General features: G+C 36.0%; 1 protein-coding gene across 1 annotated transcript in view; it reads right to left on the bottom strand.

The window, feature by feature from the left end:
• TANC2 (tetratricopeptide repeat, ankyrin repeat and coiled-coil containing 2) overlaps positions 1–21597 on the bottom strand; it is a 365001-nt gene that overhangs the window by 218596 nt on the left and 124808 nt on the right. Inside the window, exon 4 of the mRNA XM_029927266.1 lies at positions 5522–5704. Within this exon, the coding sequence (XP_029783126.1) occupies positions 5522–5704 (183 nt within the window). The remainder of the gene's footprint in view (positions 1–5521; positions 5705–21597) is intronic.

The following is a 21597-nucleotide window of genomic DNA, read 5'->3' as shown; positions in this document are numbered from 1 at the left end:
TTTCTTTACTGTATTTAGAATTGAGCACAGTTCACTAAGGTCTCTTTTATCTATTCCAATAGTTCCTGAATAAAATCGTTTACCACATTAACTACTGTCCAGCTCTGGTTTCAACAATACTGATTGATGACAACTAAATTTTCCTAAACTGAATTAAATAACATCCCCATAACATTCCCTGCTTTTGGTCTGGAAGACAACAGGAACACAGCAGTGGAAGAAAGGGCCCCCTTTTCTGTACTCCTGGACTGAGTAAACCCTAGAATTTACAATAGCATAATCTTTAACCCATAAAACTAGAGAATCTGAATCAAAAATAGTAATGAGGTCCAGACTTAGTTTAATTAGTACTATCATTCCAAAGAGCTTAAAAGTCTTCATATACATTTTCTCATTTAACCTTACAAAAGAGAGAGAGAGGTTCTGGGGCTGCAGATTTAATGAGACAGAATCTCTGAAGTGAAGTTGATTACTATACTGGATACCCAGGTATCTGCGTCTTTCAAAGAAGTATTCCCAATATTTCTGATGCAAGTGGGCTAGGTAGACCCACTGGTGAGATACTGGGTAAGATATTCTATCCATATAGAAGTTAAAACTGGAATATTAATATTAGCAATGATGGAGCTTAGACTACCATACATACCTACTGTATTTTTAATCTAATAAAATTCACTGTAATATATCTTGAATTCTAATATTTTTTCCTAAAGTTACAAGAATTAGTCATACCACAGAATTGTGAGTACATTGCAACAGATCATACTATGAAGACCAATATAATCTCTATGCTCTGTATATTTTCAAATTGACTTTTCTTTTTCTTTTTCTTTTTTTTACATTTATTTTTGAGAGAGAGAGTGAGACAGAGCATGAGCGGGGAGAGGCAGAGAGAGAAGGAGACACAGAATCTGAAGAAGGCTCCTGGCTCTGAGCAAGTGTTCAGCACAGAGCCCGATGCAGAGCTCAAACCCACAAACTATGAGATCATGACCTGAGCCAAAGTTGGACACTTAACTGACTGAGCCACCCAACGATCCCTCCAATTGCCTTTTCAATAATTTTCTCAAGACTATGTTTCCATTTTATCCAAGATAATAAATGAGAGTTAACATTTATTCAACCTTTATTATGTATTAAGTGGTAAGTTTAAGCAATCTTATTCAATCTTCACAGGAACTCTGTATTTTTTTCTAATAATAAAATTCACTAAAGTACATCTTGAATTCCAGTGCTTCCAAAAATTGCAAGATAATTATCATGTGAAAAATGTATCATAAGTACACTAAAATATATCAGGGTACATAAACTATTATTATATATAAGCTCTTCTTAATGTCAAAATAGCTCTGACTCTTTTTCCCAGGATTTCTTATAAACAAGTCAATGATACCTTTTTATCCATGATGAAAATAATATTTTGGCCATAGCTAGCATCCAACATAATGAGGCTGCTGCATGATCAGATGGGATATTTTGACTTATTTACCATCTAAATTGGACTGCCACACAATCATTCCAATCTATACAGCAAATTGTTTTTAAATCAGGCCAAAAAGTTTTTCCAAAAGAAAATACGTAATAATCCACTTGATATCAGTATTTGAAGGTTACTCCTCACTTAAGGTAATTAAACAAACTACTTCAAGATCACCTTCCAAAGGCTCAGAACTCTTATTTAACATAGCCAATAGAAAGTCACCCAAATCTCTGTTAGAATTATAATAAATGTGGCTAACATTTATTGACTACGTCTTCTTTGTCAGATACTCTCTTGTGAGCTTTATGTGTACCAACTTATCCAATTCTGTAACAGTCTTATGAGGCAGATACAATTAGTATCCCTATTTTGGAAACAAGTACAGAGACTTGTAGTAAATTTGCATAAGTTTACAGTTAAGAAATGGCTGCCAGTGCCCATTTTGTTATACTGCCTCATGAGATTTTAAATTTTACATGCAGTAAAAAATACAAACATTATAGAAAGGTACGTAAACAAAATTTATGTCATTCCTCTCCCACTTTTGGGTTACAGTTATTGTATCTCCACACCATCACAAAATGGAAGCATGTGTGTATATGTGCATGTGTGTGAGTGTATCACAATGGATTATTATTAATGATAAATATTAATGTTTTAGTGTTTTACTATATATGTACACATATGTACCTACATACATGTTTCATACTTGTTCAAATTCATTTGTCAAATAAACACACCATAATAAAATTACTGTCAAGTATTATGTGCATTACAATTTTGATACACACTATCAAAGTGCCCTACAAAAAGGTTGCAATGATTTATCATCCTACCAATAATGTGAATACTCAAAAACCAGTCTTAGAGTGTACATAATAGACAAACAGTATGAATTCAGAAAGTGTTGAATGAATGAGCTATTGGCACTCCTAATTATCTACATTCTATGAAGTTTGCTTGAGGGGCTTTAGGCTATTATGAACATGAACAACTTGGAAAGAGCCCTGAGGAAGAATCTGGAGAACTGGAGCAATTCCACTGGCCCAGCAACAGGGGCCAACGGTGTCTCTGCATAATCTCCTCCATGCCTCCTCAGGGCACAACACACAATAAGTCAAATGAACCTTGAGGCTTTCCCAACCTCAGGTTTTCCAGTTTTCCTTTACTGCTTAAACCTTTTGGCTGTATCTTCTGTTACTTGGAATAAAAAGTCTTAATTGATATGCCAAATGGGTTCTAATGCACACCTGTATGAAGGACTAAGCTAAATAAGTTAGGAGTTCAAAGGTTCTATAATAAAATGATAGGAAAAGGTTGGTTATTCCTTCATTATATCTTATAAGACAAAAATATTATTTACACCACTGTATTAACTTACTAGAAGTGAAAGATTTCTTTAAAGATCAGGAAAACACACACAAGGTGAGTGAACATGGCATACTCTAGTCTTTCGTATACTATTCTTTACATATTTGATCCCATTACTTCCCATTCCAGCTCTGCTTAAAATCCTAGAGTCAGTTTCCTTACCATGACCTAAAGACTCTGATTTCTGCCTACCTCTTCCACTATTTTCTACCACCCTCCCCTCTGACTTACTCTGCTGAGGCCAATCTTGCCTTCTTCCCATTCCTTGAACATGCCAATGCTGCTTTCTTCTTTAGGCCTTTTGTTCTGGGTGTCTCCTCTGCCCAGAAGGGTCTGAACCCAGTTCTTCCCATGACCAGCTTCTTTTTGTTATTCACACCTCGGTTCTTCTGACTCTCCTTGACCACTCCACAGAAAGAAACCTTATCCCCACTCCAGGCTCCCTCTATCCCATTTCCTGTTTTATTACCCTCTTATTACTTGTCACTACCTACAATTTTTCACCACTGTCTCGAGTAGTGCTTGGCATTTTATGGGTCCTGACCAAATATTTGCTGAATGATTAGGTGAAAAGCACAGAAAAGTAATATATAAACTACTCTAACTATAGCAAAGACAGGGCAATAAATACTATAAAGTCAGAAAGAAAACAGAATAAGATGACTATTCTGGCCCTACTTACTCATTGGGTTGGTAATATGAATATAAGGAATTTAAGGCACTTCGAAATTTAAATGCATAGAAATGGATAAATCAGTTAAGTGTAGCCCCAATGTCTGGACTGAATTAACGTATTTTGTTAAAAACCATTCTCTGGAGGACATTTACTTGTGGTCAGCAAGTCTTTCTCCACTAAACTTTCTTTTTAGTTATTCGTAACAAAATATAACTAGGAAAGGAATGATAACTCATGAATAATCTACTCACTAAGGTTTTAAATGTAAATTTCAAAGTAATTTTATTCCAGGTTAAACCAGAAAATTCTTATCATCTGCTTTACTTGGCAGAAAATTGGCCACAGAAAAATTTTCATGGCACCCTCTTTCAGGAGACAGATTTCTTTCCTTCGGAAATTTTAAAATGCATTCTCAATCTTTCAATTCTTAGGCCTTCAACAAACTCTTCAGCAAATAAAACTGAGAGTCTTCAAATACTTCAAACAGTAAAACATTAAAACAGAAAAGGTCATACATGTAATTAACCAAGTATGATTCTTATTACTGCTTCCCTGTCTCATCTCTGATATTAGGCATGTAACTGACTTTGTTATTAAATGTATTTATCTTTTAATGAAGTTTGCCTATTTGAGTTGAAGTTTAAACTGGGATAGGAAAGTGTTATCTCCAGTTCACTTCTGTAAGGAAACTGAATTTCTCTTGCTACCTCTTCCCATGTACGGAGAATGAAGCACATCACTTGATAGCCATCTCACATGGGGTTTTCTGTATTTTCAGTAGTCAGTAATAACTTAAACTGCAGGAAAAAGGGAGATTTCTAAGCAAAGACATTTTTATTAAGGCCCAACCACCTGAAATTTATCCTATTTTTACATGTCAGAAGGGAATAACTATTTCAGTAAAATGTTACTTAACTATTTTACAGATTTTTATCTAATCAAAGGAGACTTCGACCCAGTTATTTGAATAAGCCTAAGAAACAGTAAACAATATAAAAGGCATGACATATACTTTGTGAAACTAAAGAATAAAGAAACACTATTATTTTCATGAAAACTATAAACATTATAAAATTTTCATTCAAAATAGATGTAAGAGTCCAAAATTTCCATTTTCCCCTTTCCTCTTGTTTTCTTTTGAATTGTCATATGACAAATCTCTCCACTTAGGCTAACGTAATGCCAGACACGTAAGAAGTAGTTAATGTATCTTTTGAGAATGACTTAATTTCTTGCCCCTAATGACTCATAACCCATCAACTTACTGACACAAAATATATACTGATAATGTTAAAAGAAACTTAAGAAAGTGACTCAGGCTTACATATTTTCACAGGTAAGTATTGTTCAACATTAGTAAAATTTCTTCTCTAAAAAAGCTTAAAAGGACAAAACTTCATTTAATAAAGATGCAATTGCACACCTAATAACTTGATCTGAATGGGTAATATACATTGTGCTACCATATTTAAGTCAGTGTAATCCAGAAGTTATGAATTATGGCAAATATCCTAAGAAGTTGGAGGAATATACAATGGAGAGGAAAATATCCAAATCAACTTTTAGAAATAGATGTGAATATACAGATTAGGATTTCAAACAAAAACCATCACTGAGGTACCTTTGCTGAACTATGAAGCTCTCATTATCCTAAAATTACAATATCCCCATCTGTTAATCCGACATGAACAAGCTGATAAATGAAATCAGAACAACAGTGTATTCTGGCAAAACCAGAAGTTTCCTGAAAGCCTAAAAAATATGTCCACAACAGATGGATCACTTAGAAAATAAAAATATCAATCTGTCAAACTGAGTACTATTCTAATTCCTTAAATTAAAATCAGTAGAAGTCCCACTTTCCAAGAGTCTGTGACATTAGGAAGGCCAAAAAGGAAAACCCTAAAGATGCACATAAACATATCTGATATGACCTAAAGTGCCATACTATTAGCTTTCCTGTTAAACATACTAAATTTAGGTAAAGTCCTTACCAGTTAACTTCTTCACAGGTTGGAGCCGAACACTGATAGACTGATGTGTGAGTAAGGGGGAGGACGGAAGAGAGCGAGACATGCCCTCCATAATCCGAATGTGCTGCATACCTTCACTCACTGCAAGTGGTGGGACGGCGTAGTCTGGCTCAAAAGCACAGTCGCCTTCTGTGGAGATGCCACCTGTTAAGATAGAAAAGGATGAAGCAGAAGAGCTGATAAGAAAAGATTCTTCCTTCTCTGTTATATTTATCTGTTAAGATGACTCAGAATACCACATGCCCATATTGATCCTCACCGGGAGAAGCGAAATAAGGTATTCTCAACACCATCATTCATTTCTATCCTTACTGGACACTTAACTCCAGGTGTAGCACTAGGAGACGAAGCATGGCTAAAACAGTGTTCCTCTTTGTAAGGGGCTTCACGGGCTCATAAGTGATACAGTCACATAAAAAATAATGATGGTACAATTCAGTAAGTGTTACAATTAGAGCATTTTTTTTCAGTTAACTTCCCTGATAAGACACACGAAAGAAGATATTCACCTGATACACTGACGATCCAATATGTGCAATCTCTAGTAGGAACTCTGCAATTCTATTTCTTACCCCCTTCTCCAAGAAGGTATGTGAAAATACACGTGGGTAAGGTTGCCATTGTTATATGGTGATTTTTGAATGTGCCTTAGTCTTTTAAAAAGATTAAGTTATAGGCTGTTCATTTCCATTTACATACTGTTGACTTCTGGTAATGGCAAATTATGTACTTCAGACCAACTTTTCCCTAAGAAAAACTAGAATGATGTATATGCTTTAAAATCTTCCTGAAGGCATTGAAGAGTTAATAGCATGATGAAGGACTACAAAAATAAGACTGAAGTCTGGCATTAGGGGCTACTTTTTACTTAGTGACATCTGAGAGGCTAAGAAGCTACTGACAGTTTTAAAGAGCTGGAAGGACAAATACTGGAATGCAGGGAAACGAAGATGCAGAGGGGAAGCTGGTAAAACTCAAACACTTTTGTTTGGAAGCCCAAAGGGCCATGCTCTAAGAGTAAGTATGAACCAAAGCTAGACTGGGCTTTTACAGGAAAAAAGCTCAGCTCCAAATGTCTACCACAAAATTAAATTAAGGCAATTTTGGATTGCCAATGCCTGCCAAAAGCTCACACAAATCTTCTTAGAGGGAGACAACATCATCATAGATCTCAAATTACTCCCACAATTTTTCATACACAATATCTGGCCCTTAAAACATAAGAAAGGGATAAAACAATATGAAAAAAGCAAATTAGAAAAGCCATTCAAAATAAATAGGCTCACAATATGGGGCACTAAGGCACAGAATTTAAAGTAGTATTCGTAACATCAAAAAGATTAAAATAAAGCTGGGGAGAGTGAGGGACACAAATCATGAGAGACTACTGAATACTGAAGACGAACCATGGACTGAAGGGGGAGGGGGAGGGAGGGAAGGGGGTGATGGTCATGATGAGGGGCACTTGTGGGGAGAAGCACTGGGTGTTATATGGAAACCAAGTTGAAAATAAACTATTAAAAAAAAAGAAAAAGTAAAAAGGGGTAAAAAAACAAAACTTTTTTTTTTAATAAAAAAAAGATTAAAATAGTTTGGATAAATTTAACCAAGGAAGTGAATGTCCACACACTGAAAACTGTAAGACATTGATGAAAGAAACTGAAGAAGAGTAAGTGGAAAGTCATCCCAAGTTCATGGAAGAATTAATATTATTAAAATATCCATACAACCCAAAACCATCCAAAGGTTCAATGCAATACCTCTAAAGATTCCAAAAGCACTGTTTTTACAGAAGGAGAAGAGCAATTCTAAAATTTACATGAAACAACTCAGTACCCTAAGTTAGCATAGCACTTCTGAGAAAGAACAACAAATTGGGGGGGTATCACACTTCCTGATTTCAAAGTATCTTACAAGGCTAGAGTAATCAAAACAATTTGATGGTAGCATAAAAACACACAGACCAATAGAACAGAATAGAAAGCCTAGAAATAAGTCCATACATATATGGTCAACTGATCTTTGACAAGTGCACCAAGAATATACGACAGGGAAATGATGGCCTCTTCAACGAACAGTGCCAGGAAAACTGGATAGTCACATGCAAAAGAATGAAATTTGATCCCTATCTTACACTGTATACAAAAATCAACTGAAAAATGGGTTAAAGATTGAAACATAAGATATGATACCATAAAACTCCTAGAATAAAACACAAGAGAACAACTCCTTGAAATTGGTCTTGACAATGGTATTTTGGATTTGATACCACATGCACAGGCAACACAAGCAAAAATAAGCAAGGGAGACTGCATCAAACTGAAAAGTTTCTGCAGAGCAAATGAAACTATCAACAAAATGAAAAAGCAACTTCTGGAATTGGAGAAAATATTTGCAAACTCCGCATCGTTAGGGGTTAATAACCAAAATATATAAGAAACTCATACTCAATAGCAAAAAAACCAAACAACCTAAGTAAACAATGGGCAAAAGACATAAACATTTTCTGAAGTAGACACACAAATAACCAGCAGGTACATGAAAAGGTGTTTGACATCACTAGTAATCAGGAAGTGCATATCAAAACCACTAGGAGATATCACCTTATAGCTGTTAGGACAGCTATAATCAAGAAGCCAAACTGGCAATGATGGGGAGAAAAGAGATCCCTTGTATACTGTTGGTGGCAATGTAAACTGGCACAACCATTATTAAAACAGAACTACCATATGATCTAGCAATCCTACTTCGGAGTATATATCAAAAGACAATAAAACTGTCATCCCAAAGAGATACTTGCACTCCCGTGCTCCTCGCAGCATTATTCACAGTAGCCATGACTGGGAAACAACCTCAGTGTCTTTCAACAGAAGGATGAAGAAAATGTGATTTTACACACACACACACACACACACACACACACATGCACATGCATGAATGTTATTCAGCCTTAAAAGAGAGGGAAATCCTGCCGCTTATAACAACATGGATGAATCTGGAAAACATTCTACTAAGTCAACTAAGCCAGACACAGAAAGACAAATACTGAATTATCTCACTTGTACATAAAATCAGAAAAATAAAATCAAACTCATAGTAAAGAGGAGAATGGTGGTTAACGAGGCTAGGGAGATGGGGGAAAAAGAGAGATATTGGTCAAGGGTACAAACTTTCAGTTACTAGACAAATAAGTTCTGGAGACCTAATGTACAGCATGATGACTACAGCTAATAGTAATACATTATGTAAGTAGATCTCAAGTGTTCTCACATACAGACACAAAGGGTAAATGCATGAGGTGATGGATATTATCATGATAGTGGTAATGATTTCATAACACATACATTTATTAAAATAACATGTTATATACCTTAAATATATACAATTTATACTTGTCTATCATACTTCAATACACTTGGAGGAAAGAGTGGAAATTTAAAAAAACAAGCATGGTCTTAACATGAACGGATGATAATGTGGCCTACGCTGAGAAGTAAAATTAAATCAAGTGTTTCAAGGTTCCCAATTGTGTTATGTTATAATTTCATTATATGCAATTCCAACTATTTTAAAAAAACAACTGTGGTTCTATCATGCATTATAATATAACCAGTCTCCTGGTAAAGGCCACTTAAGCAGCTCTTTATACAGACTCCTATAGATGATACATACAGAATTACTGGGTCAAAGTGCTGAGAGTTTCTACTGAGAAATAATGACCAAATGCTGTACTAAAAGTCTGTGCCATGTTGCATGTATAAAAGGGGAGAGTAGTATGCTTAAATCTGGACAAAATAAAAGTTTAGAATTTCAGCTAAGAATGAAAATTATGAAAATAAAAAGATGGACTGAAAAACAGATTAGATAGAGATGAAGAGATAATTAGTAAACTGTCAGGTAAAACACTTGTGGCATTAAAAGACACTGTATCAAGTGAGTAAAAAGACAATACCTAGAATGGCAGAAAGTATGTGCAAATCATGTATCTGAAAAGTCTAGAATCTGGACAAATAAAGAACTCCTACAACTCAACAACAGAATGACAATGCAATTTAAAAATAGGCAAAAGAAGGGTTGCCTGGGTGGCTCAGTCAGTTAAGCATTTGACTCTCAGTTGTGGTTCAGTTCATGATCTCAGTGTCATGGGATCGAGCCCCATGTCAACTTAGCACTGGGCATGGAGTCTGCTTAGGATTCTCTCTCCTCTTGGTCTCTGCCCCTCACCCTCCACCCCCATAAAAGGCCTTTAAAAATAGGCAAAAGACTTGATTAGACATTTTTCCAAAGAAGATACACAAATGGACAATATGCACATGAAACGTTACTCACCACCATTAATCAATACAGAAATGTAAATCAAAATCACAATGACATATCACTTTATACCCAGTAGGATAGCTATTAAAAACAAAAACAAGAACTAGACAACAAAAAAGTGTTAGTGAAGACATAGAGAAATAAGTTAGGATCCTAATATATTGCTGGTGGAAATATAAGATGTACAGCTGCTGGGTACAAGAGTTTGGCTGTTCCTCAAAAAGTTAAACACAGAATAACACTGTCATCTCATTTCTGTATATATACCCTAAAAGCAGTGAAAACAAGTTTTCAAGCAAAAACCTAAACATGAATGTTTATAGCAGCATTATTCACAAAAGCCAAAAAGTGAAAACAACTAAAATGTCATTAACTAGTGGATGGATAAACAAAATGTGGTATATTTATATAATCAAATATTATTTAGCAACAAAAAGCCAGGCCTGATTCATGCTGTAATACTGATAAGCCTTGAAAACATTACATTTAAGTGAGAAAGAAAACAGACACAAAAGGTCACATGCTATAAGATTCTATTTATATGAAATGTTCAGAACAGGCAAATCCAGAGGGAAGAAAAGTAGGCTATGGTTGCCAGGGACTAGAAGGAGGAAGCAACGGAGAGTAATGCTTAATACATACAGGATTTCCTTTTTGGGTGATGAATGTAGGAATGGCTGCGCAACATTGTAAATGTGTTAAAAGTCACTGAATTGTACATTTTTAAACGGTAAATTTTAGTTCAATAAAATAATTTTATGTAGGTATTTACCACTTACTCACATATTTATTCAAACCAGAAGCCATTGTTAATTTCTTCGCAACACCCCCCTTCTCAACAAATGCATTAGAAGTTCTGCAGATGATCAACATCAGATTTTAAATCAGGTATCCTCTTTCTACCTCTCCTACCATTACTATAATCCAGATCACTATTATTCCCCCCCCCCCAATTTCTATTGGTAGAAATACAGAATTTATTCCTTATCCTTGGAGCTTAGAAAATTTTACCAAGATTTAACTTTTTTCTTCTCGTTAGTCTCTGGGTCTTTTCTTTTACTATGTTGACTAATTCTTCTCTTCCAACTGTTTTTTCCTCTCTCTGGAACTGAGATCTGATGGGTACTGTGCCTTCTAGACACAATTTTCAAGTCTCTTTCTCTCACAGTGGATTTCTGATCTTTAGGCATTCATGAATAGGCTTGAGAACCATTTCTATGGGATTACAGTTTTCTACGGGTTCACGGCGAGTCATGCCATTAATGTAATTCCCTGAGGAATCTTTTTGTTGAGAAAAATCAGCATTAGATTTTTTAAAAAGCAATTTATCTAGAAGAATGCATTTGATTTAATGAAGCATCCCTCTTCACTTGAAATGTTCCAATATTAAAACTTGGCTGATAATTTTAGAATCTAATAATACTCCTTAAGGAATAATACTGCAATTAGTCCAGTCTGGATGTCCTAGTTTACTTTTCTATTTAAAAATATTTTCCTCCAACTTCTCTGTCCTATATATTGTGCTTGAACTCACTGCTGCTATACAGAAAAAATTAAAAATATATTTTTCAAGTAAAGAAAAGTACTGGTAAGCATTCACAGAATTTGACTGTATTAGTCAGCTTTTCTTGGGTAACTAGCAATCTTAAAAACCTCAGCAGTCTACCACATTTCCTTCTCTCATGAATCTGCAGGTTCGCTGGGGGTCAGCTGATCTGAGCTGGGCTATCAGGGTCAGAACCACTCTGATGGGTTTTCAATACTGGGCCTAGTCACTGAGGAGGCAGTAAGTAAGCCTGCTCATCTCACGGCAGATCACAAGGCTATGAGAGGCCAAGTCAAACCAGAGGAGCCCCGTTCCTGGGTATTCCACTCAGCCCTACTTCAATGGGAGCTGGAAAGTTGTATAGCAAAGGGAACGGATTTTATAACAGAAAGGAAGTGAAATTGGGAATCCCATTTACCAATGACATTTACTGATGACATTCCAAATTACTCATCTTCATTTTCCACCTTTCTTTCTCCTGCCACTTTTCCTACTTCAATCAACCAAATAAAGTTACTGGAAAATGTGATGCAAATATGGCAGAATAAAATAAACTGCTAATCTGACAGAAAAAATTCAGTTATGCTAGACACCTGGTGATTAAATATTCAAAAGCTGAACTAAAAAAGCACTAGGATATCAAGTATATGGATACTAAGGAAATGTTAGAAGTAATGATAATTCAGTAAAAATTTCAGTCATCACTGTCTTATATTTAATACAGATGATTATTAGATATTAAGGTTCAAGTTAATAAATTCTTTAGCCTAAGCCAATACTTATTCTAGAGAACAGCCTGCTAATTTTTCAAGTTACATGAATAACCACAAATAAAACTTACAAATCAAAATCCTCCTGCATGCTATTTCATTGAACTATACACGATTTGTAAATTTTTCAGCTTACATATTGTACTTCAATAAAAGTTTATTTTTCGGGGCGCCTGGGTGGCTCAGTCGATTAAGTGTCTGACTCTTCATTTTGGCTCAGGTTGATCTCATGGTTTGTGATATCAAGTTCCATGTTGGGCTCTGCACTAACAGCACGGATCTTCCTTGGGAATCTCTCTCTCCCTCTCTCTCTGCTCCTCCCCTGCTCACTCTCTCTCAAAATAAATAAACTTAAAAAGAAGTTTAAAAGTTTATTTTTAAAAAGTACACGGAAAAACAAAACAAAACAAGCCCTTAAAGTCAAAGGGCTTGTACATATTTCAAGAACATAGGGTCTTTGCCTAAATTACTCCAAACATCCTTTTCACTCAAGGCTTTTATCACTGTTACTTGGCAATATTTTCACAAGAGATCCATATTATTAAGCGCAGGAAACAGGCATAGAAAAGTATAATAACTAGTACAGGATCATGTAGTCAGACTTCAAAAGCTACTAGAATAAAGTAAGCAGGTTAGGCAAACTCAAAGATTAAAGAGTCAATACACAAAAATCAAGTGTCTTTGTACATACTAGCAACAAGTACTTGGAAAATAAACATTTAAAAAAAAAAACCATACCACCCAAATAACACCATTAGAAACATGAAATTAGGGGTGCCTGGGTGGCTCAGTCAGGTGAGCATCCGACTTCAGCTCAGGCCATGATCTCACCATTCCCGAGTTCAAGCCCCACATCAGGCTCTGTGCTGACAGCTCAGAGACTGAAGGCTGTTTCAGATTCTGTGTCTCCCTCTCTCTGCACTCTCTCTCTCTCAAAAATAAACAAACATTTAAAAAAATTAATGAAAAGAAACATGAGATCAATCAGGAATAAATCTAACAAAATAATAGTACTATATTTGTACGCTAAAAACTATGAAACGCCGATGAAAAAAATCAAAGATCTAAATGGAGAGATATAGTGTGTTCATGAATCTGAAGACTCCCATCATTATGATGCCAATTCTCCTCAAAGTGATCTATAGGTTTAGAACAATTCCAGTGAAAATCCATCATGTAGTATTTTGGTAGAAATCAACAAGCTGACTTTATTTATTTTTACACTTTATTTATTTGTTTAAAGATTTTATTTTTAAATAATCTCTACACCCAACAGGATGCTCAAACTCACAACCCCAAGATCAATGGACACCTGCTTTACTGACTGAGCTAGGTAGGCACCCCTGATTTTAGACTTTACATGTAAAAATTTTTTAAGAAATAGAACTAAGACAGACAAAACAATTTTGAGCAAAGAAAAGCAAACTCTCAAGTCTTGCAGTACCTAATTTCAAAACTAACTGTAAAGTTACAGTAATCCAGAGAGTATGTGATAGTGGCAAAAGAATGTACACAAAATCAATGGAACACACTACAGAGTCCAAAAAAGACTCACACAGATATAGTTAATTAATTTTTTAAAAAGTTTTATTTATTTATTCGGAGAGAGAAAGAGAATCCTAAGCAGGCTCTGCAGTCAGTGCAGAGCCCAATGCCATGCTCAGTCTTATGACAATGAGATCATGACCTGAGCCAAAATCAAGAGTCAAATGCTTAACCAACTGAGCCACCCAGGCACTCATGGTCAAATAATTTTTGACAAAGGTTTACAGGCAATCCAGTGTTTAAAGGATAATCTTTTCAACAAATAGTTCTATCACAAGTGGATATTTATATGCAAAAACAAATCTTGACCTAAATTTTTACCATATAAAAAATCAAGTTGAAATGATCATTGGCTTTAATGTAAAACCCAAAACTATAGAACTCCTAGAAGAAAACATAGGAGAAAACCTGGTGAACTTGTGTCAGGCAACGATTTATTATAATGGACCCAAAAAAGATGAACAATAACAAGTGGTAAGCTGGAATTCATAAATATTTAAAAGATCTATCCGTCAAAAAGCACTTAGAAAATTAAAAACCCAGTACCAACGAAGAGAACATATTTGCAAAACCCACATATTATAAAGGACTGGTTTTTACAATATATGTAGAAGTCTCTTAACTCAGTAACAAGAAATAACTCCAATTCAAAAAATTGGCAAAAGATCTGAACAAATACTTCATTAAGAGATACAGATGTCTGACACACACATGAAAAGATGCTGAACATCAATGATCACCAGGAAAATGCAAATTAGAGGACGTCACTATACACTTCATGAAATGGCTAAAATTAAAAAACAAAATGCTGACAAACCAAGTTCTGGGAAGAATGAACTAGAAATCTTATGTACTGCTGGTGAGAATACAAAATGGTATACAACAGTGGGGAACATTTTGGCAGTTTAAAATAGAATAAACTACTCACATATACAAAAAGAAAAAAAATCCAAAAAAATAGATGAATCTCAAATGCATTAAAGCATAAGAAGCCATAGTAAAAAGACTATATACTATATGGTTTCATCTATAGAATTATATATACCATAGTAATAGGATTCAGATCAAATAGCTAGCAGGGATTGGGGTGGGGGAAAGGGATTGACTAGAAAAGGGTATGTTGGAAGTTTTACATAATTATGGAAATGACCTATATTTGATTTTAGTGATAGTTACATGACCATGTATGTTTGCAAAAATTCTTGGTACTATATACTTAAGAGGGGTAAAGTTTACTATATATAAATTAAACTTTAATTAACTGACTTTTAAAAAGCCTACAATACTTTGTGATAATACATTGACTGTATAAGTATTATTTGTAAACTTTTCTGATTGCATGTTTTATTTCACTAAAGACTATTACAAATTTTTTTAATGTTTATTTATTTTTGAAAGAGAGAGACAGACAGAGCACAAGTGGGGGAGGGGCAGAGAGAGAAGGAGACACAGAATCTGAAGCAGCCTCCAGGTTCCAACCTATCAGCACAGAGTCCAATGCAGGGTTCGAACTCACAAACTGTGAAACCATAACCTGAGCTGAAGTCGGACACTCAACAGACTGAGTCACCCAGGCGCCCCACTAAAGACTATTTTTTAAAGCATATAGAAAAAATAAGAACATAGGTGATAAACTGGCCCCTACAACAAGTGTAGGCCTGTGAAACATGACATACTTAATGCATAATTTGTCCAACTGCTTTCATATATTTCTAAAACAAAGGGATGTGGCTTAAATTTTCCCTAATAATTTAAATCTTGGCAAGATTTAAAGCAAGGTTTATTTCACTATTAGTCTACAACATTCTCACAAGTTCCTGTATTAAACAAAAACAAGGCAGAGTACGTTTAATAGCTAATACAGGATCATGTAGTCAATCCGCACCAGAAGATAATTAGAACTCAAAATCCTTACCGTATTTTTTAAGGCCCTCCCACAACCTGGCCCCACCTCCTTAATTCTCTGACACCATGATGTTCCACTTTTCCCCTCAGTTTAAAATGCCTCCATCACACCAACCTTTCTTGCAGTTCCTTGATCTGGCCAAATTTATTCTCAATTTCAGGCCTTTTTGCCTGTTTCTTCTGTCTAAAACGCTTAGTCCCATACCTCTGCAAAGCTGGCCTTCCTCCGTCTTACAAGGTTCTGGCTCAAATGTTCTCTCCTCAGAGAGGCCTACCAGGACTAACCTAAAGTTACCATTCACTCTTTTCCCCACTTCTCATTCTCTTCCATACAATCCTATTTTATTTTCTTGATAGCACTTATCATAACATGAAATTATCTGGTTCTTTTATTTCTCTCACTCCTCTAGAATGAAAGCTCGTAAGAGTAGAAACGTTCTCTGATTTATTTACTGTTCCTGCCCTTTGGCACGACTGAGACTTGGATACTGGGGTCGCCCTTGGCTGGCCAGAGGTGGCAGAAGTGACTCAGGCCCCCAATCTTCTTTCTTTGGGGGCGTGCCTCTGGCCTTCCCATCTGCCTGGAATGCTCTGTCCTATGGTGTCTTGTGTTTTCTTCTTACCGTCCTGATCTTAGGCCAGAAAGAACATCTATCCTTACAGAGGCTGTAACTAGACAAACTTTACCGTCCTGATCTTAGGCCAGAAAGAACATCTATCCTTACAGAGGCTGTAACTAGACAAACTTTATTAATGCACTGACTAGAATCTCTAGACACAGTTGAAGAAAAGAAGTGATAGGAGGTATCAGAGAGGGAGTGCTTTCAGCTTTTCACTGCACTGTCTGCATAAATGAGATGCAAATAAAAGGAAATCTTAATGAGATAAACTGTATGAATGTAATCTACATGGAAAAGACTTCAGAAGGAGCACTAATCTTATTTTTCAGGAGAAATCATAAAGGAGAAACAAATCACAAATGTAAGAATTCTAAGAAAGCCTTCAGTAACCATTATACTCTCAGAAACACGGGGGAATTAAAAGGAAGAGAAGCCCTTCAAATAATTTCAGAGCAGAAAAGCATCTAGTGCTGATGACTACAGAGTCACCCCCAAAATATACATGAGATTTTACACGGGAGACAAACTTTATTAATGTAAACAGTTTGGAAAATTCTTCAGAAACATCTCTAGCCTTGTAATGTACAAGAGAATACACACTAGGCAGAAGCTCTATGAACACAAAGACTGTGAGAAAGCCTTCAACAGGATCACTCATTTTACTTCTTACCAGAGCATCCACGCTAGGGAGAAACTCTGTAAGCACAAACGACTGAGAAAAAGTGTTCAGTAGAAACAGTAAGCTCACAATGCCTGTGTGAATACACACAGGAGACAAACACAATGACTGTGATGAATTCAGAAAAGCTTTCCACAGAAACTTTATAAACTTACCCAACACATATAAATACATTCCAGGAAGAAAGTCAATGGATGTGATGACTGTGAAAATGTTTTTAGAAGTCACTCATCCTATGGGAAAAGTGTGAACACACTTACAGAAGAGAAGGCTCATATATGTAATGAATGTGGGAAAGGCTTCAATGATCCCTATTGCCTTTACAGACATAATTCATACTGGAAAGAAATCCATGAATATATACCATGTGGGAAAGCCTTCAGCCCAACATTTTCTCTTGTTCTACAGAAGAGAATCAATACAAGGAAACACATCATATGAGTGTATTACAAGTATCAGGATGATTACATATTTGAAAAACATGATTAGGTTCCAGTTCCAGGAAAGAAGAAGCATATTCCACCTTTACTCTCCCACTGAATGCAAGTTTAAACCCTTGAAAGAATACAGAGGGCTCATTTCCCGCTTCCTAACAGAGAGGGGGAAAACAACAACTGAGAAGCACTGGTTAAGTTCAGGGTATAGGGGCACAGGCTAATTGACCTAATTCTAGAACTACAGAGCAACTTCCCCTTCAGGATACCTTGCAATTACATTACTATTTACCACAATTCGTTTTACACAGTATGTCATGCCTACCTTTCAGTAGAAACTTACAAGGCACACTAAAAGCTAAAAAAGCACAGTTTGAAGAGACAGAACATACATCAGAACAAGACACAAATATGGCAGGGATGTTGGAATTATCAGACTGTGAATTTTAAAAAAGAAATACTTAGGTATAATTCTAACAAAATATGTACAAGAACTACATATGGAAACTGTGAGACTGATGAAAAGAATCAAAGATCTAAATAGATGGAAAGATATCCCATGTTCATGGAAGAATCAATATTATCAAAATGCCAGTTTTCCCCAAATTGATCTGACAAATCAATGTCATCCCAATCAAACGCAGAGTTGTTTTGTTGATATGCTAAAGTTTATTTGGAACGGCAAAAGACTCCAAAAGGCAACTCAGTATTTGAAGAAGAACAGGGAACAGACACTACTGAACTTCAAAATTTCTTATAAAGCTATTAGGAATCAAGGCAGTGTCACAGTGGTGAAAGTACAAATAGATCGGTATAAGAAAATGGAGAACCCAGAAATAGACCCACAGAACTACAGTCAACCGATCACTGACAAAGGAGTTAAGGCAGCACTGGAGAAAAGATAGCATTTTCAACAAATGATGCTGCGAGAACTGGACATCCGCATTCAAAAAAATAAGCTTAAGACACAGATCTTACAACTTTCACAAAAAATTAACTCAAAATGGATTATACACCTAAATGCAGTATGCAAAACTATAAAACTTCTAAAGGATAAAGGAGAAGAATATCTAGATGACCCTGAGTATGGCAGGGACTTTTTAGATACAATCCCAAACGCATGATCCATAAAAGACATAATAAGCTACATTCATTAAAATTTAAAACTTTGGCTCTGGTGGGGCACCTGGTGGCTCAGAAAGTTGAGCTCCTTAGTTGATTTCAGCTCAGGTCATAATCTCACAGTTCATGGGTTTGAGCTACATGTCAGATTTCAGCCTATCAGCTTGGGATTCTTTCTCCCTCTCTCTGTCTCTCTCTGCTTGCGCTCTCTCGCTAAATAAATAAACTTTAAAAAAAAAAAAAGAAAAAGAAAGAAGGAAGGAAGAAAAAGAAAGAAAGAAAGAAGGAAGGAAGGAAGGAAGGAAGGAAGGAAGGAAGGAAGGAAGGAGGGAGGGAGGGAGGGAAGGAGGGAGGGAGGGAGGGAGGGAGGAAGGAAGGAACAAAAAAGGAAAGAAAGAAAACTTTGGCTCCGGGACACCTGGGTGGCTCAATCACTTAAGTGTCTGACTCTTGACTTCAGCTCAGGTTGTGAGATCAAGCCCCACATCGGGCTCCATACTAGGCACAGAGGCTGCTTAAGACTCTCTTTCTCTTCCTCTGTCCCTCAAAAAAAGAAACAATAATAATAACAAACTTCGACTCTGCAAAACACAAATGTAATAAAAGAACATTATCTAAAATATACAAGATCAAAAACAAGAATATGGAAAACACAGTTAAAACAAGAACAAAAGATCTGAACAGACATCTCACTGAAGAAGATATATAGATGGCAAATAAGCACACGAAAAGATATTCAACATTATATGGCATTGGAGAATTACAAATTAAAACAACAATAAGATACTACCACACACCTATTAAAATGGCCAAAATCCAAAACACTGACAACACGAAATGCTGACATGGATGTGGAGCAACAGGAACTCTCATTCACGGCTGGTGAGAATGCAAAATGAGATAGCCACTCTGGAAGGCAGTTTCGCAGTTTCTTACAAAACTAAACATACTCTTATCTTATGATTCAGCAATTATGCTTCTTGGTATATACCCAAATGAGTTGAAAATATAGTCTCACAAAAAACCTGTACATGAATGTTTATAGCAGCTTTATTCATAACTGTCAAAACTTGGAAACAACCTAGATATCATTCAGTCTATGAATGGATAAATAAACTGTGGTAGATCCAAGCAAAAGAATATCATTCAGTACCAAAAAGAAATGAGCTATCAAGCCATGACAAGATACTGGGGCCCTTAAATATACACTACTAAGTGAAAGAAGCTAACTGGAAAAGGGCATATACTATATGATTCTGACTTTTCCATTCAGAAAAAGGCAAAATATATAGAAACACTACAAAGATTAGTGGTTTCCATGGTTAGGGTATGGAGGGATGAACAGCCTGAACACAGAGGATTTTCAGGGCAGTGAAATTATAATACCATAACGGTGGACACGTGTTGTTAAAAATTTATCAAAACGCACAGAATATACATCAAGAGTGAACCCTACTGTACACTATGGACTTTAGGTGATAATCACACATCAAGGTAGGTTCATCTTTTATTGGTCTCAGAGACCAGGGAAATCCCTTTTCCCCCTTATCTTCTATCCCAGTGTCCAGGCAATTCTATGTCAGCAGCAGCACAGAGATGGTAGTGGCGAACGGGCAGGTACCTAAAACCCTGGGAAAACAGAACCCTTTTCTCTGACCCCAAGAACTGCCATCCCAAGAGTATGGGGTAAATCATTACTGCTTTCTTCCTCTCCCTCTGTCCTTCTATCACTTGATCTAGATATAAACAGTTACAGCAAACAGGAAAACCTGAGTCAAGAGTGCTGGGAAAGGAGGGAGCTGGAAATTATTTGTAAGATTGAGGTAAGAAGCAAATATCAAGAAAACAATCCCATTGAGTTGTGTATGAACTTCTGGACTCAGAGCTCTGTGTGCATGCATCTGACTCTAAACAGCATCCCACAGGCTTTGAGGGCAGAGCAACAAAATGTACCACTACTCTGATCCCAGAATAGACATTGGGTCAAATACATGGAACCTATCGATATAGTACTGTAAATGCTTAGAAAACCAAACTGACATTGGAACCATAGCCCCCAGAAGGCAAGTAGGAACCTATGTCCTGAACATATTCTGGCCAACTAGCCACTGACTACACACAAAAAAATCAACATTCTTCTTAGGATTTAAATAAAACCAATGGTATGAAATATAATATTCAAAATGTCCAGAATATAATCCAAAATTATATGTCATTTGAAGAAACAGGAAAATATTAACATGAGAAAAAGAAGTTCATAAATAAAAGCATTCCTGAGACTACAGAGATGTTAGAATTAAAAACCAAAGACCTTAATCAAATATTACAACAATGGTTTAATAAGTAAAAGCAAGAGTTCTTGATGTGAACAGAAAGATAGAAATCCTAAAATCTGGTGTATATTTTACACATACAACACATCTCCCTTCAAACCAGCCACACTTCAAGTATTCAATAGACACATGTGGCCAATGACTACTGTACTGCATAGTGAAGTCCTAGACCTATATCCAGAAATAAGTTTAATCCATCTCTAGAATATAAGGTAAAAGTTTGATCCAATCACTAAACACCAGAAAGATCCAAGGATGATGACTCTTACCACACCCCCATTCAACTTACCTATATGGTCTGTGCAAAAGACAGAAAAATCTTGAGAATAACAGCGCATTTTTATAACTTACTCAGGTTGTGACTCCCATTGCTACTACTACTCTAGATTAGTTTTGTTGCTAAAGCAAATCAACATATCCCTGACACCTGGTTTGGTTTCTCATGACCAGAGAATGAGATAATCATAAACAGTATGCATTCAGCTGTTAGCGTCAGCTATATATTTTCACTCTCCAACCTCTTATTAATTCTCCTACTCTAGATAATAATCTTAACTATCCCTCCATTTCATAGGACACTTCTGCTGGTCTACTATACTAATGGTTTCATGATGATTAAATGTGAACTGGAAGCAGCAACTGATCTCGATACTGTGGTAAAAACATGCATGCCAGAGAGTGGGAATAAAATTCAGAGTATTCCACACTGAGATTTCTGTGAACCCTATGGGCTTGAGCAATTCAAAATATGCTTTCCACGGTACTG

This window comes from Suricata suricatta, chromosome 17 (genome assembly GCF_006229205.1).
Source record: "Suricata suricatta isolate VVHF042 chromosome 17, meerkat_22Aug2017_6uvM2_HiC, whole genome shotgun sequence".
Lineage (NCBI taxonomy): Eukaryota > Metazoa > Chordata > Mammalia > Carnivora > Herpestidae > Suricata > Suricata suricatta.
The sequence above is the reverse complement of the archived record's forward strand: the minus strand, read 5'-3'. Positions and strand labels throughout refer to the sequence as shown.